Raw genomic sequence first — 18,605 nt, forward strand, 5'->3', positions numbered from 1 at the left:
AGACGTAAAATATCGAAAATAAAGAACTATTTATGATCAGCGAGAAAATAAACTTATTTTATCCGTACATAAACTTTCGTCTATTTCGTCTAAAATGGCAAGGGCTGATTTCGAAGCCTTGGGTTGAAAATTTTTGTACCATCTATTAAATTGCTTTTTGAAATGGAAGTAGATTTAATAGAAGTTTGTTAGCAATGAATTTGGAAAGAAACCGCTGGAGGCACTTATTTAAATTTTGCTTCGATCAGGTATGCATTCAGCGTAATTCTTGCAGAGAACTGAAGATATGCTTGAATTTATCTTTACGAGATACATGAAAATTATGAACACAGTTATTGTACAAAATAACATGTATTTTACAAGAGGCAATTTAAACATATGAGCGGGTTTGTTTTCTTATTTATATTCCAATTTCAAATCACTCCAAAAACTTTCATTATTTTACCACGTTATAGCAGTTTTACAACAATATAAACACTTTTCTGATTTGAGAAATTACACACGATAACGCTTCGTGGTCGTCAGTATGGTTACATCAAAAGTGCACCTTCGGAATGGATAATATATAAAATGCGAAACCGGAACCTGGATTTTGGAATATTGTCAAGATGTGTTTCAGGGTCAGTGGGTGGTGAATACCAAGAATGTTCGGTTGACCTTAGTAGGATTTGTGAATTTATACGAAAGCATAGAATTTTGCGGCAATCATGCTGCTATGTGGCAAGACAAGAAGCAGATATATAAGAGGTAGCTGTTAAAAATAACAGTCCTTTTAACATTTTTCATGTTTGGCATGAATAAGAATAGTTTTATTCATCGAAACGAACATTAGTTTTAATTCAGTTAGTTAGCAACGAGTTCGTATTTACGCAAACTCGTTTATCCGGACTATCTTTGCGAAAACGCAAGTATTCGGCTAAGCGAGATCCAGTTGTAGCCTCTTATCGTAGATCCCAAGTTAGAGCCAACGCGTTATCTGGGTCATAGAAATTCATCAGTGCAGTGAATGTGTATCACCTATGATAATATACGATGAAACTATTTAAAGAAGCATACAAACTGGTTTACCTCAACTGACTGGTTTCTAAGAATTGTCGTGCGCATTCAGCGTAACAGTTACGTCGGAGCGTGAAGGACGGACAAAACCAGTTATCAGTCTCGTTTGACTTGTCTGTATTGTTAATTCAAGCTCCACAACAACGTGTTTTTGTGGCGGGATGATGCCTATCTACGCATGATGGGGTGTCATATGAATACGTTTTCACTTGAATCTCCTTCACTGTTACAAGACCGCCTCCGTGGTGTAGTGGTTAGAGCGTCCGCCCGGAGAGCGGAAGGTCGCGGGTTCGATCCCCGACCGCGTCATACCAAAAGACGTTAAAATATGGTACTTGTTGGTCCCTGCCTGGCGCTCGGCGTTAATGGGTACAATAAGGACTGGTCGGCTCGGAGTCAGTATACTGTGTCTGAGTGGGGTATTCATGCTTCACTGCGGCATGGTATCTCAGTGACCTCACCTATAAAACCAGCTTCAGTCTGGGCACACAAGCAAGCAGATCGTGCACACATCTGTTGACCCGTCGTCATATGAGGAAATATTCTCATTAGGTTTGCATAAACCCAATTTCGCCTCACCATACCTCACCTCACCTCACCAGATTGTTACAAAGTTGCATAAGGAAGTCGTACACATATAATCTGTTGTCCTTTTGTCCACAGGAGCTATGTGGACCCCATTAAGAGGATAGCATTACAATTCGAAATTTCCAGATTAGTATAAAATTGATGAAAAGCACACCCGAATTAGTATAATTTTCTGTAAAGACGTCTTTAGATGCTGTCATAAGATGCGATTAAACATTGTGAATCGATAATTCAACCAATCGATACTCGTGGTGACCTCTCTTGACCGTTCCTAATGGTTCCACGTGAGTGAACAACGGCGCAATGCTTATAGTGAGATTATCATGGCGAAACAAATACACATTGCTGATTCTGAAATTATTCCATTCAGCTGCGGTTGTTGCACGATTATTACGAGGTATACCCGTGAAGATCCGGGTTAGAATTGGTCTTCAGCAACCCATGCTTGTCGTTAGACGTGACTAACGGAATCGAGTGGTCAGGCTCGCTGACTTGGTTGACACATGTCGTCGTATCCCAGTTGCGTAGATTGGATGCTGTTGATCCCTGGATTATCTGGTCCAGGCTCTGATTACTTACAGGCTGCCGCTATGTGTGTGGGGCGCGGTGGGCGAGAGTTGGCTAAGGCGCCAGGCTAGTGATCCAGCGAGGTTGAGGTGCCGGGATCGAGCCCACCTGTGACCGGGTGTAAAACCTTGGAGTCAACTTTGTGTGCAGACTCTACATGAATACGTGCAAACACCTAGTTGCAGGTACAGCAACGTGCAGTGAACTTGGACAAGTACTTTGACTATGTGTCCCAGTCTTCCCAGCTGCGAATGGGTACCTCGTTAGGATGAGAAAGTCCCAATAACTCGGTGCGCCTAGTGGCTGCAAGAGTTGTATACTCCCAGGGGAGTTGAGATTGATAACACGTTGTACCGTTGACATTGACATCCAATGATCGAGGGAAAAATACCAGCGACTCGAGCAAGCACTAGTTGCCTGGATATGTGCGCTATAGAAATATCGTATCCAAATAATAGTAATAATAATATATGGCTGGAATATTGCTGAGTGCGGCGTTAAACGACAAATCAACCAATCAATGAAAATACCAAAGCCATAGTTGGCTGCAGCTCATAAATATCAAGGCGATCATGATTTTGTATTGTTACTTGTCATTCGATATCCCTTTCAGTGTGTTAATGATCCCCCAAGGGCATTTGATGTAAATATGGCAGTAGAACACTTTTTGATATCACGATGTCTTCTGGAATAATCCCTGGTTGTTAGGTTACAGTGTATCTGTGCTACGTTTGACATCACGTGAGTGAGTGAGAGAGTTTAGTTTTACGCCGCACTCAACAATATTCCAGCTATATGGCGGCGGTCTGTAAATAATCGAGTCTGGACCAGCCAATCCAGTGATCAACAGCATGAGCATCGATCTACGCAATTGGGAACCGATGACATGTGTCAACCAAGCCTGACCACCCGATCCCGTTAGTCGCCTCTTACGACAGGCATAGGTTACTGAAGGCGAATATTTTAACCCGGACCCCCGTCGTGATATTGCTGGAATATTGCTAAAAGCGGCGTAAAACCATACTCACTCACTCAAATTTTAAGATATCACTTTTAATGTATAAAGAAAGGACTGACCTACAGAACAACACCTTCCCCACCCCAGCCATGAAACACACACAGGGGCTTGTAACGCTGAAAACTGCCATCAAGGTATATACTGTCACTGACGGGGTCTTAGTACTATATAAAAGGTACCAAGACCCCGTCAGTGACAGTATATGCCTTGATGGCAGTTTTTAGCGTTACAAGCCCCTGTGGAAACACACACAAAGTACTTTCTCGCGCCATAGACCACTTGGTGTACTATCTATATCAGAGGGTAAGTGAAGGTCGTTGATATTGACATGGATTTCAATAACCCTCCACTCTGATTGTGTTTATGTGCCTTGGGGTTTTAACAAGCATGTCCCTGTGGACACCAATCGTTCAAACGGAAGAGTTTCGCCTCCTTCAGCCAACTTTTCCTCGTTTTCACAAAACCTCCAACAAAAATGGTTTCCGGAAATCGAAAGTAATATTTACTGGTTCCAAGTATAGATTTACAAGATTCCATTTACAAATAAACGCGCGGGGTACCATTTCGCGAACCGATCGTAGCGTAATTTGATCGTAACTGCCAAACGTCAAAATACATGCTGTGATTCTTGGATTCTTGAGAGGAACGAGGGACGAGGGGGTAGGTTGGTCTCACTGGAATCCAATGCTGCTTGTCACGACATTGGAGTTATCGCTGTGTATGAAGCCGTGGTAATCGGGTTAGACTTGATCTTCAGTAACCCATACTTGTCGTAAAAAGCGACTAACGGGTGGTCAGCCTCGCTGATTTGGTTGACACACGTCATCGTATCCCAACTGCGTAGATCGATGCTTATGCTGTTGATCACTTGATTGTCTGATCCAGACTTGAATATTTTCAGACCGTCGCCATATAGCTGGAATGTTGCTGAGTGCGGCGTTAAACAACAAACAATCGCTGTGTATGCTAATTTTGGAATATTGATTAAGACGTGAAAATAAGCGATTCGTTTTAGTGAATTCAATGTTCTCAACGCCAAGTTGCTTGAGACCTAATATAATTCGGATTGATGTTAATGTGTTGGCGTAAGCAGTCATCTATTAATACTGAGTTGTTTTGTATTGTTTTCTGTGGATTCCGGTGATGACGTCAGTGTTCTCATTTACCGTTTTCATCAACAACACTCTCTGACCCAATTCAGTGCTAGCCACAGCCCACCACCATTGCCCACACAACGATAAGCTTACCTTTTCCCTTGAAGCACATTTCTTCTGGAATTATAATGTGATGCTTAACGAGAGTCGTGCGGCTAGGTTGTATGCGTCATCGCTCTGTTTTAATGATGATCAAGCAAAATTCCGTTCAGTTATGCAAGTTTCACACAAGTCCGCGGGGATTTGGTGCATGTTGTCGCTGACGTTGCGTTTAAGACTGTTATAACGTTGCAGCGACGTGCACGCGCGTTTATGGCTCATTATAATGCTGTTATTAAATACAAGTTATCAGAGATACTCTGCCGTCTTTCAAAGACACCCCACTCAGACACGACATACAGGCTCAAGTACATGTTTTATTCCCCAAATACCGAACGCCAGACAGGGTAGGCTCGAACCACGGAACGCGCTGCAGTGCGAGACGGTACGGTTATTGTGCAATAGGTTTGTTCTGTGACAATACGCGATCCCCCCACCATCTTGTCAGGTTGTACGAAGGTTTGACTTGGTTTTGTCGTGTTGAAGTACAGGCTCAAATGTTAAATGGCGCAGTGTGATTCTGCCGTTATATGTTCATCCATTTTGTGTTAGTGTTTTGATATTGAGCTGTTTTTAAAGGTAGGTTAAATCATTGCTGAGCTGTTGGTACAAGTGGTCTGAAACCATTGGTGAACTGTTGCAAAACGTCAGCTGAAGCCGTTGCTGAACTGTTGTGAAGTGTATCGTGAAACCTTCGCTCCACTGTTGCTAAATGTATGTGAAACCATTGATCCACTATTGCTAAATGTAGGGTGAAACCATTGATCCACTGTTGTTAAATGTTGGGTGAAACCATTGCTCCAACGTTGCTAAGTGTAGGGTGAAACCATTGCTCCACTGTTGCTAAATGTTGGGTGAAACCATCGTTCCACTGTTGCTAAATGTAGGGTGAAACCATTGCCCCAATGTTGCTAAGTGTAGGGTGAAGCCTTTGCTTAACTGTTACCAAATGTAGGGTGAAACCATCGCTCCACTGTTGCTAAATGTAGGGCAAAACAATTGCTGAACTGTTGCTAAATGTAGGTGAAACCAATGCTCCGCTGTTGCGAAATGTAGGTGAAACCAATGCTCCACTCTTGCTAAATGTTGGTGAAACCAATGCTCAACTGTTGCTAAATATGCTGAATCTGTTGTTTACCTGACAATAAACTATTTTCCCATTGTTGAATGAAGGGGAGGTACACATATGCATTGCATGCGCATTTGCAAAAGTTGTTCAACGAATTGTCCAATCCCAGTAAAGCAAATAATTCCAGGACAAAACTGAAATATTATCGCAGTCTCCGCTTCTGTAATCGTCATTGGCTTGTTCGCAAACGTCAGAGATATGGAATTGAATATCCTACCTACTCATTCGTCATACATTACAGTTTACCTACACGACTGTTCAGCTCAGCCATCTTGGTTTCAGATTAACGATGGACCTGAAGAGTATCCCCACGATGTCCGTCGTCCTGCTAATGGTGCTGGACACCGTAGCTGGGAAGGAGGTGGAATCGGGCAAGTGGACAGAATGGTCCGCGTGGTCCGCATGTTCCCAGTCGTGTGGGAGCGGTATCATCTCGAGGAAACGCCACTGGCAACAGCCGAAGGGCGAGAAGCCGTTTGATGAACCCTTCACAATGTCGGAGAACTCTGGCTGTAACGACCGTGAATGTCCAGGTGAGTTCCCGTGACAGCGAAAGCGGATATACTGAGTGTTTTCCAAAACACGAAACATGCTGAAGGCCCTATGGTCTACTATATCTCAATCGAGTTTGAAATCAGTTATACGTTGTCACTTATCAATTAAAGTTTGTTTGCTTGGGTGTCTTCAAACGAGATGCATGCAAACGTCACTATATGGCTGCAATAATGCCGATGTGACGCAAAACCCAACTCAACTCAACTCAAACGAGATGCTATCCATTCCCTTTTCGCCCCATTGTGACCTCTTTCCATGCTGAGAACTTAAAGCCTGTTGTGTTCATACTTTTGTTTTGCAAGATATCATTGAAACGTCCTCATACAAATTACTGGAGTGAATTCGATGACTAAGTAGTCCATTTCATGGCGTTATTTGTTAATAGACCGAAATCTGTTTCAACCGAATTAACTGTCGGTCTACTTTCTCCAGATAATGTCATGATCTTGTGTCAATGCATTAGCTGAACGAGTTTACTTTTATTGGATGAAATGATTAGTGTGATGTAAGTTAGTTGTATTCGTTGGAGTGAATATTGTTTTACGCTGCTTTTACAGCAGTACGACAATGATGGATTCCCAACATCTGCTCCACTCCTTTGTCCAAATTCAAGGACTCCCCAACATTGCAGCCTTCTAACCATTATTATTATTACGATTACAGTTGACGGTAGCTGGAGACCCTGGGGGATGTGGTTACCTTGTTCCGAGGCATGCGGTGGAGGCATTCGAAAGCGGGAGCGCATGTGCAATCCTCCTATCAATTTCGGATTGGATTGTGAAGGAGAGGACTTCGAAGAAGAAGAGTGCAACCGGGTGCCTTGTCCACGTAAGTCCCTCACTGACCCATTCGTAACTACTCGTGTCATTCCGGCAAGCCGTATGGCGTCTCGGACCCCTCTCGTGGCCATGTTTACGACTTGGCCCTGTCTAAGTGCAAACGGGCACGGAGATGAAAATAGCCTAGTACTAGTACCAAGGAAAGATAACTCTGAATTTCCAAACATGGCTACTCCAAGAATATCCTATAGCTATACCCTGTGGACAAAATAACTGCACAGTCATTCCCTTTGTAAGTATGTTTCAGTGTTGAAAGTTGCTGATCCTTTATCTCAAAGTTTATGTTTAAATTATGTTTTGCATAGTTAGCGAAGTTTCAAACTTCAACGGTGCCGCCATTTTCATGCTTCGAAATGCCTTTTACTACGCGCGATTTGATTGGTTTGCCACAATACTTGGCAACAATGGCGTACGATTACTGTTCTCTCGGGTCCTCGCGGGTTCTCGCGTTCGCATCCACGCTGGTCCATACTGTTCCTTTCGCGTCTTCCTTGTAGTTCCCTCGAATCAAACAGATGAAGCTCGGGATCAGATCAAAAGTTGGATGTCAGATAAACGTATTTCCTTCAGTTTACCGATGGATCGGTTAATTGTCCTGTAAATTTTCATCTGAATATGGCATCGATATGACGATGTACTGACGCCTATGTTCTGTAATAGTCACGTGAACGAATGAAACTAGTGAACGTTTTTCCAATCTGGATTCCTCCCAGTGTTGAACATGAACGGCTAAGGTCTCAAATTGATCCGAAGGATTCCATATGCCCGTTGAAAGTTTAAGTTTCGACATGATATGGTTCATAAATCACGGAAACAAAATAGCTTGAGTCAAAACTCACATCGATCGTGGAAATACATTTGTGTCACACATAGCCGAAAAGGGAATGTCTAGAAGTCAGAAATGTTTCTCCAAATGAGGAAGCAAATTTAACCTTATCGTCTAAGATGATGAAAGTAAGGTCACTTTCGGTTCCTTAAGTTTACCAGTGAGTGGCTTAATTGTCCTGTAAGTTGTCATCCGAATATGATATCGAAATGATGATGTACCGCAGAGCTCCAGAAAAGATTTAGTTCATGTGGGTACTGTGCCCACTGTATTTTTTTGGAGTGGGTATTATGAATGTTGAGTGGGTATTTCATTTTCCGTTACCAACTGCTTTCAAATATGTGCGTATTTCAGTCATTTCACTCACCTAATTATTACGTCATTAAGTAAGTTTACTAAGCAGGTATGTTCTGCCTTATGTCATACCTAACCAAAACCAACTTAAATATAATGGAAATGATTTCATAAAAAATCACTCATCCTATACTGACAGTACAACACTTGTCCTATACTAACAGTACAACTTGATAGCAATCGATGTCTTTTTCATTACGCAAGCGATTTTTATAAATATACTCCGTACGCATTTGTTTTAAACGTTTTGCGTATCTAACATCTTAAATGCGTAAATGGTACGCAACAATTATTTTTTCAATGCGTAATTGGAAATTTTCTATGCGTATTTTACCCGGATACGCAGCTTATTTGGACCTCTGTGTACCGTCGCCTGAGTTCTGCAATGGTCATGTCAACGAGTGGAACTAGTGTACTCTGTTCCAACAACTTTGACATTATCGTGGAAAATGACAACAATAACGTCAGTTCAGGCAACGTCATTGGAACATTTCAAGTTTCAGAGTACCCCGTGGCTATCTGCTGTCCATGAAGGTAGGGACCCAACTCCCCGTGTGCCTATCTGACAGATCCTTAATGATCAGATAATCCGAAATAGACCCAGATCGATGCCAACGTTTAAATCATTGACGATTTCGAAACCTTTGGGAATGTGCGTGTTGTAGAGTTTCGTGTATGAGAATCCATTTCCAAAGTCCAATCACCCCTTTGACGTAGATCAGCGTTTAATTAAAACGTCTATACGAACTGAAGGATCGAAATAGAACAGAACGTCATGAATTTTAACGGAATTGTGCCTGAAGTGTCTTCCACAGTGTATGACATGTTCCCATTCAGCTTTGCTGGTACAGTCCGTATGCAACAAAACCAAATTTTGCACAGTCACAAGAAATCGGCAGACCATCTCTGATGATTTGTCTCATAACTTTGGGCACCCGAAAAAGTTGTTTAACAAACGATCATTATTTTGTTGCCACTTTCCGCTATTTCTTACGAGGGGGGCCACTTGTTGGTAGAACAGCCAGGTGTGCGAGTTGCAAGTGTTAAATTGATATTTCACTACACACGCCTGTTGATTACCTGGCTGTCCTACCAGCAAGTGGTCTCCCCTCGTAAGAAATAGCGAAAAGTGACAACAAAATAATGATCGTTTCAGTTTAACAACTTTTTTATTCGGGTGTCCAAAATTATGAGACAAATCATCAGAAATTTGTGGAAAATTTGGTTTTGTTGAAGTTATTAGATTTTGTGTTAGTGAGCAAGTCATCAGTCTCAAATGAAATCAAACGGACTGTGGTGGAGTTGTTGGATGTTTTGGCCCTGGATCCAATGACGCGGTTTATTGTCCTGAACTTCATGGTAGGGGTTCACGAGGGTTCTATTTCATGGACGTGACGTCACATCTCATTGGTTGAGGCGCCGCTATCCGCTGTGCAGAGTTGCCTCCCTTGGACGCTCAAATGGCGCGATATCCGGGCGCGTGAGAAAGAGATAACTAAACTCGAGCTGGTTTTGTTTCATTTATCTTCTAAATCTAGATTCAACACGTAACCTATTCGTGCTTTCGCTCCTCACAAAATATCCCAATGACAAGGTAGTGATCTTACAGAACAGTGTTTTAATATTGTGAAAATAAATGGACTGTACACACCTGATTTTACCGTTTATTTGAAAATTCATTTCAGGGTCGCCAAATCACAGTTGTATTTAGATAAAACATATTTGTTCCTTTAATCTCTAAATCACTTAATTTTGAACACGTGTCAGTCTCATAGTTATCACAACGTAGCGATATTAATATGACCAACGCGGAATACTTTCTGACCATATTTGGAATTCATATAATCGAACACCGTCATTCGGATTCTCTCGGGTTCATTCGGCGCCATCGGAACCAACCGTGCGTCATTCGTTTACCACGGAATATAGTTAGCATATGTCATTGTGTCATTCTGTTTGCGGAAGATCTGCCGTGAAACAATGTCCCTGACACGGAAATACCATGAGTTTCTCGATTCGCACGGTATGAGTAATGACAATACGATTCCGTGAAACTCATTATTCCGCGCAATAGCGGAAGTTCGTCCCGCAGTCACGATATCTCCGAAGATGAAAATTACCATGATTTGGGCTCGGGTGATTAGATTCCTTAGTAAACCGTGTCTTCCCGTGCAGATCCGGGTTAGAATAGGTCTTCAGCAACCCATGCTTGACGTAAGAGGCTACTGACGGGATCGGGTAGTCAGGCTCATTGGCATGGTTGACACATGTTATTGTATTGTGTATATTAATGCTCATGCTGTTGATCACTGGATTGTCTGGTCCAGGTTATTTACAGACCACCACCATGTAGCTGGAATATTGCTACCACGTCACCAGGACCCAGTGTGCTTAGGCGCCACAATTCGCTGTGTAGAGTTGCTTCCCTTGTGCACACCAGGAACCTGTGATTGTGGGTTCAGATCTCTGCTTCCCACCGACTATGTTCCTAGTCTTGTAGCCTTGTGATTAAAGCATTCGCTCGGCACGCCGTTTGATTCCCACATGGCTACAATGTGTGAAGCCCATTTCTGGTGTCCCCTAAGTAAATTTGCTGGAATATTTCTAAAAGCGGCGTTAATATGAACTCACTCACTCATTCTTCCCTTCCAGCTCTGCCTGTCCGGTTTAACGTGTCAATATGCACGTCGACTAAATACTACACGTGCAAAAGCGGAAAGATGTGTATTCCAATGGACGAACTATGTGACGACACCGTGCAGTGCCACGATGGCAGCGACGAGAAGAGCGACCCTTGCTATTCGGACAACAGGGAGGGGTCAGTTGGCTATAAGCTGGTCAAGGACACAGGTTAGTCCATTTCTGGGGTTGTGTGTTACTTGTGGACAAAACTCAAAACGCGCTGCTGTTGTTTGCGGGGCATGATTGTCTCACTCCTCTTGACCCTTGAATTTGATATACGGAGTTGTCTCCCTTAACTTTGAAGTTGCCTCTGTCTTAAATGAGAGTTAGACTCACTCACCTACCATTCAACCCATTCTAGACCCAGTCTGTACTTACTCCCCACTCACTCACTCGACAACCCAACCGCACCCTCCCCTCATATCACCCTCTCACTCACTTACTCACCTTCTCACCTAACATTCACACGTGAAGATCCGGGGTAGAATGGGTCTAACGGGATCGGGTGGTCAGGCTCGCTGACTTGGTTGATACATGTCATCGGTTCCCAATTGCGCAGATCGATGCTCATGCTGTTGATCACTGGATTGTCTGGTCCAGACTCGATTATTTACAGATTGCCGCCATATAGCTTGAATATTGCTGAGTGCGGCGTAAGACTAAACTCACTCACTCACTCTCACCTAATATTCAATCGACCCATGAAGATCCAAGTTCGAATTGATCTTCAGTAAGCCATGCTTGTCGTAAGAGGCGACAAAAGGGTTCGGGTGATCAATTCCGTGGATCGATGCTCATGCTGTTGGTCACTGGATTGTCTGGTCCAGACTCGATTATACACAGACCTCTGCCATATAGCTGGGATATTGCTGAGTGCGGCGTAAAATTAAAGTCGCTCACGAATTTTCAATCCTCGACCTATACACTCACACAGTACTAACAACACACTTATTTGACGCGTCCAAACAGCTTCATCCCCAATCCACTCACTCACACACGAGCGCCTAACATCCTAACTAACTAAGTACCCGCCTAACTAAGTACCCTGTCTTTACTCACTCACCCACCCGACCTCACTCATCTACTACCCGTGAAGATCCGAGTTAGAATTGATCTTCAGTAACCCATGCTTGTCGTAAGAGGCGACTAACGGGATCGGGTGGTCTGGCGCGCTGGCTTGGTTGACACATGTCATCGGTTCCCAATTGCGCAGATCGATGCTCATGCTGGTCACTGGATTGTCTGGTCCAGACTCGATTATTTACAGACCGCCGCCATACAGCAGGAATATTGCTGAGTGCGGCGTAAAACTAAACTCACTCACTCATCTACCCACTCGTCCTCAGTGACTTACAGTGCACTCTGCCTAACCCATTCACACACTCACTCACCAAACATTCTACCCACACCATACGCACTTACTCCTAACTCTATCGCCCGCCCAAACCCCCTTCACTACATGCTTTCACTCACTCACTCACTTATCTACCCTCTGACCCCCACCCCATCCCGTACTCAATGACCTATATCGCACTCACTCACTCACTCACCAAAACCACTCACACATTCACTCACCACCCACCCATCCCAACAGACACACACCGCACTCACTCCTAACTCAAACCCACACACAAACTCCCTTGACCACATCCTTTCACTGTCACTCACTCACTCAAACCCACTCACGCATTTACTCGCTTACCCCCAACCCCTAGCAAACACACACCGCACTCAAACCCACCCAAACTCCCTTTAGCTCATCCTTTCACTCCCTCACTCCCTCACTCACTCATCCACCCTCTGACATACCCACTCCGTACATACTCACTCACTCACTCCGTACTCCCGAACTCACTACTCACCCTCCCAACCAAAACTCACTCTCTCACCCTCTCACTCACTCCCGAACTCGGGGTGGTGCGGTAGCCTTGTGGTTAAAGCGTTCGCTCGTCACGCCGAACACCCGGGTTCGATTCCCCACATAGGTACAATGTGTGAAGCCCATTACCTGTGTCCTCACTGTGACATATGTGGAATATTGCTAAAAGCGGCGTTAAACCAACTCGCTCACTCACTGACTCACTCACTGACACTCGAGCTGCTCTGAACAGACCAAACGTCAACCTTTTTTCCAACAAGGAGATATTAATGATTGAAAGATTACACCCAATGTGTAAAGACACATCAACATTATTACAGTTTTCGCACAAACTGTTTACGGTTTTCCCAAGTTATTTGACATTTGATTTATTGCTCTGTTTGAATTTGTGGGGAATTTTACGGCTCGACTATCAGTCAGACTGGATTTAATACCATGACATGGGGAATCTTCCTATGATCTTAAACCGGTTGAAAACACTTTTTTTCACTTTAAGGAGAGTTTCAAAGTTTTCATTATTTTTCGTAATTGTGTCAAGAACAGGAGAAGTGTTCAAATATTGATCCTTACAAACCTCTGGCTTCTTTCTGCGCATATGAATCTCCGTCGTATGTTGAACACTGGTGAAAGAAGCCGAAGACAGGTCGGTGTGTTCTGAATGACATTAAGAAGTATCGGGGGACATGCTAAAGTCATTCCGTGGCGGCAACAGCGATTTGACCTTTTATTACTCGTCTATAGTTATAATTATTCAGAAATTACAAAATACTTATTTTGCTACAGGTACTTCGCATAGTGGATCTCTCTCCGTCATCGTTGGACTGGTTGTCATGGCGATTATGATGCACGTCATCGGACATTGTTGATGAGTGACAGTTGGGAGGTTGAAATGGACATCCCGTCGTCAACGGCTGACGGATGAAATATACAACAACTCAAATGAACGGAAGGCGGTGTTGTTGTTCAGATTCTTTGCATTAAAACTTGAACTTCTGTATAAACTCGACAAGAAACAGAAAGTCGAGACACAGACTTGTGTGACAAACATTCTGTTATTCATTATGACAACCAGATGACGTCAGAACTTCATGATGACGTAAAGTGCCCCAGGACACGTCAGATGTCGAAGACACCGGGATGAAACGCATAGATGCATTCAACTATGTGTGAGCCTAAAATGAAATCAAATAATTTGATTATTGACATGATCATAGTGTGAAGGAGAATCGTTTTCCGAAAGGGATGCGATCTACGTGACTGAAAACGCGCTCAAATTGACGTTACTGATGTGAAATTTGCATATCTGCAGATGATGGTACCATAACACGTGGCTGTGTACACGTGCGAATGCTGATATGAAATGTATACTCCTGTAACTGATTCAACATGCGCACGCTGGTGTATGCATTCTGAAATATACAACGGCTGGTGTGAAATCCACTCCTGTATATTTCACCCTGACAATCTATGTCTATCCGGTGTGTACTTTAACCCCTCTTCACTCAAGGCCACACCGTACTAACATGTTGTTTACGGGAAAATAGGACATTTTATATAGTTAATCAAAATACCCATTAGTCCATACGTCATGGGGGTGGTGAATTTGAAACGACGTCCTGCACATCAGCCTACTCTAAAGAACGGCCATTATCTCTAATGGGTTACCCGCGGGGGGTTAAAAAAACGAAAACAAGGGGAAAGCAAAATCTATAAGCTTTTCAAATTATGAAATAAAAATAGATCGCCGCTTATGGGAGCATTTTGATTAAAAGTACCTTAAACCCACAAGCGCATTTGTAGACTTGATTTTGTCACAAACCTTACGATTAATGCGTCATCCAGGTTTATTTCAGTTAATCTCAGTGTAAGATGATATGACCTAGTGATAAATATTAACTTTCTCAAGTCAAATCAGCATTAAGGTAGGCGTTTTGAAAACGTTAGATTTATATACAGTGCAAGGTATGTTACCATGGCAACAACGACCTCACGTTAGTTCAACTGAATGATATTCGAGTCTTCAACAAATCAAATTACAATAGTTCTTACATTTTCTTTAATCCTGTAGAATTCTAAAAGACAGCTGTTGTCAATAGTCCTATGCAAATTCAATATATTTTAGTGTAAATCGCTTCTGCAGATCTGACAGTGGCAACCGTCTGCTATATAGGGTAATTTTCTGTTGCTTTGTTCGAGTGAAATTCTCATTTTATTTGGACATTTATTACATAGTCACTGGGTTATGCAGATTACAGACTTGCGTCTTGATCCACAAAGCGTTCGTAACGTTACGACCTGTCGTAACTCTATAGTTTATCATAGGCATGTGAATGTTTCCGATCCACAAAGCGTGGGTAACGTTACGACCTGTCGTAACTCTGTTTCCGATCCACAAAGCGTTCGTAGCGCTACGACATAAGCTTAAGATAAACTATAGTTTTACGACAGGTCGTAACGTGAATGAGGACCCTGTTCATATTTTATCGTTAACGTAACAAGTTTTTTAAACATGTTACCGAAACGCACAGTTTTACCCGAAGCGTCTTACAAATCAGTTGATGTTTAGAATTTTATGGTGGAGTATCACTATTTGAGAAGTGCTAATGTCTTGACACATAAGAGGTCCGAAAAAGACAAATTATTATGAATATTTCCACAAGGAGATTTATTATCATGAATGTTGTTCATCATGAAATTTTGTGGTTAGAAATATTTTGTTTCACCTATCTAAAAATACGTATTCCGAATGGTGCTTGCACCTTCGTTATGAATGTCCGACGAATTTATCGGGTAATGATTTCAAAGAGTAATCAAAAGTTTATGAATTCACATGACTAATACAGGGAGCATCGATCATGAATTGTTCGGACACTGAATATTAAATAACGTTATGGTCCTTCGTACATATAGTTTCTGCGCATGTCACCGGTTATCATTATCTGCACATGTCACTAAACGATGTGACCGTTTGGTGTCGTGTGAAAGGGATGCGGCCGTTAATTTGGATATCTGGCTCATGAAAATCTTTTACCTATTTATTTATATGTTTTCGCCTCTAAATTAATTGTTTTAGTGAGTAGGAATCTTGTTTGAATCATCCCCTTTGCTCGGCACGCGGCCATGTTGTCTTTGTTATTGTTGATAGGGTCGAGTCACAACTGAACGGTGCTTGTTTATGAAGTCAAAACATATTTTCCTCCATGCCTCGAGGCTTGTCCTATCTGTACATACTTCATCTCTTGTCTGTTTGTATATTTGCCTATTTGTATATTGTTGTTACTGAAAATGCTGTTACGCATCCACTTGCCTTTCACCATTTCTCTGTATCATAGCAACAATTTCGCAAAGTCTCGTCCAATTCTCGTTACCTGCGAGATTTAATCCATTCGTCACCACTCGCGTCTTCCCGGAATCGCTCGAATTGTTCCGGATTGACACGAGTGGACACGAACGCCAGATAATGTGGATACTCCTTTTCTTTCTACGCAAAACCATGCCTTTTTTAATACCCATTTTATTTTGCTTGAATTTGATAAATATATTTCGTTTTTAACTGCTGTTTATTTCCCGTTTATCTTTTGACTTTATGAAGACATTCATGAGGCGTATGTTAGCACCGAGATGAAATCCTGACGTCTTTCGATCAACTTCGGATGTAACGAACTGCCACACTTCGGGGATAAAGTTTCGTCTTCCTGATGTCTGGCGTTGGGAAGTGGGGCGGGGCGGGCCAGGGTGGGGCTGAGCGCAATGGTAACAGGCGTGCGCTACCATATTGGATACGTGAATTCGTCAGATCGAAGACCAAAATTCGGTTCCTTACATATGGAAAATGGCTTAATCATATTCCTACCCCTCCTCCACCCAACTCCCGCAGTAGTATCACTGAAAATAGTTGGTAGCATGGCGCAATCCCAACAATATCACTGATTCGTTATCTTCGGAGTTGACTGTTAAATATACGCCATCCATGTATTTGTTTATGCACACGTGCGTGTTACATCAATTATAATCATTATGTTGTACATTCCCTTGCTCCTCCTTACGTTCATCCTCGATACACAGGGGCATGTTTTGCGGAATACCACGTATAACCCTTGGACGCAAAGTTGGCAAGCGTCATTCCCCTGTGTAGCGAGGATGTCTTGTTTCATGTTTCGCTTTTTTCTTTGTGTTCAGATGGATTTTCCGACACATGAAGCAAACGTCACTCTCGACACAGCCGTGCGTCACAAAAGCAATAAAGCGTTACTGTTAATTTCAGCAATTAATCTTTAATTTCGATACACATTTTACCGAACAATTTGTTTGCAAAAAGCAACTAATAATTTTTCCCCGAAAATACTGCCTCATTATTCATCACAAAATGTCAAAACATCTTATTTAACTGTTGGTGTTTTGTCTCAGTACTGTGAAATGAATGGAACTGGTGGTGTATATTTCAAAAGTATGGTGTATGGCACGGTCAATTCCCAAAGTGTCTGTCGCCCCAAGAATATATCTTAAAATTATTGTTAAAATTATTTTTACAAAGAAATAGAAGTATTTGAAATCTAAAAGTGCCACAGAAATGATTAGATACATTGTTAAACACCTTTAAAACATAATTTTTATAGAGGACATTTTGTACGTTATCAAAGTTTCTTACCTTAATTGTTTGTGATATATTTACGGGTGTATTACTTTGAGTTTAAATTGGCATTCAATAAGTCTGATATTTGTACATGAAGTATTTTCGCAATGTTAGAGTTTTTATAACGAATGTGATCTACCACGATGCGAATTGCCTCTACTTTCATGTGTTATAGCTAATGGCATATTGGAGCTTCGTGTTGGTTATCTGAAATAAACATATTTGAAATATACCACGAGTTTTGTTGTTGAACTGTATCGATGTTAATGACAGTGATACGTGTGTGTGTGATCGATTCCTTGCGATGAAAAGCCAGTTTGTCCAAAATGTTATAGAGGTCGTTTACGAATTAGGAGGGCTCAACTCGAAGACATTTTCGTGTAATGTTTGAATGTTGGGATGGGTCAGATGTCATTGGTACTAAGTGAACGTCAGAGGTCAAACCATGACGACTGCTGCTGCTACTACTTTTACTGCTACTACTACTTACCACCACTACTTTCTACTACTACTACTACTACTACTACTACTACTACTACTGGGCGGTGGGGTAGCCCAGTGGTTAAAGCGTTCGCTCGTCACGCCGAAGCCCCGGATTCGATTCCCCACATGGGTACAATGTGTGAAGCCCATTACTACTCACTACCACTACTTACTACTACTAGACCGCCTCCGTGGTGTAGTGGTTAGAGCGTCCGCCCGGAGAGCGGAAGGTCGCGGGTTCGATCCCCGACCGCGTCATACCAAAAAGACGTTAAAATATGGTACTTGTTGGTCCCTGCCTGGCGCTCGGCATTAATGGGTACAACAAGGACTGGTCGGCTCGAAGTCAATATAATGTGTCTGAGTGGCGTATTCATGCTTCACTGCGGCATGGTATCTCAGTGGGCTAGCACTATAAAACCAGCTTTAGTCTGGGCTAGTACAAGCAGCCGCACATACACATACACACGCATGCACGTCGTCATATGAGCGAAATATTCTCAAGCACGACGTTAAACCAAATTCCACCACCACCACCACTACTACTTACTACTACTAAGTACTACTATTCCTACTACTGCAACTACTACTACTTTCTAGTCTTTCTACTCTTACTAATGGCCTATATACCACCACCAGTACTGACCCGTGTACTAATACTGACCCGTGAAGATGGCGTTTAGAATTGGTCTTCAGCAACCCATGCTTGTCGTTAGCGGCGACTAACGGGATTGGGTGGTCAG

At 42.5% G+C, this 18,605-nt stretch overlaps 1 protein-coding gene across 1 annotated transcript in view; it reads left to right on the plus strand.

Moving 5' to 3' along the window:
- Positions 1–17,611, plus strand: part of LOC124281019 (thrombospondin-1-like) — a 33,575-nt gene extending 15,964 nt beyond the window's left edge. Inside the window, exons 2-5 of the mRNA XM_046717042.1 lie at positions 5,894–6,144; positions 6,830–6,994; positions 10,838–11,035; positions 13,530–17,611. Of these exons, the coding sequence (XP_046572998.1) occupies positions 5,901–6,144; positions 6,830–6,994; positions 10,838–11,035; positions 13,530–13,612 (690 nt within the window). The 5' untranslated portion in view covers positions 5,894–5,900 and the 3' untranslated portion in view covers positions 13,613–17,611. The remainder of the gene's footprint in view (positions 1–5,893; positions 6,145–6,829; positions 6,995–10,837; positions 11,036–13,529) is intronic.
- The last annotated feature ends 994 nt before the right edge of the window (positions 17,612–18,605 follow it).

The sequence above is a fragment of the Haliotis rubra genome, unplaced genomic scaffold (assembly GCF_003918875.1).
Source record: "Haliotis rubra isolate DU_JTF1 unplaced genomic scaffold, ASM391887v1 Scf278, whole genome shotgun sequence".
NCBI classification, from domain to species: domain Eukaryota; kingdom Metazoa; phylum Mollusca; class Gastropoda; order Lepetellida; family Haliotidae; genus Haliotis; species Haliotis rubra.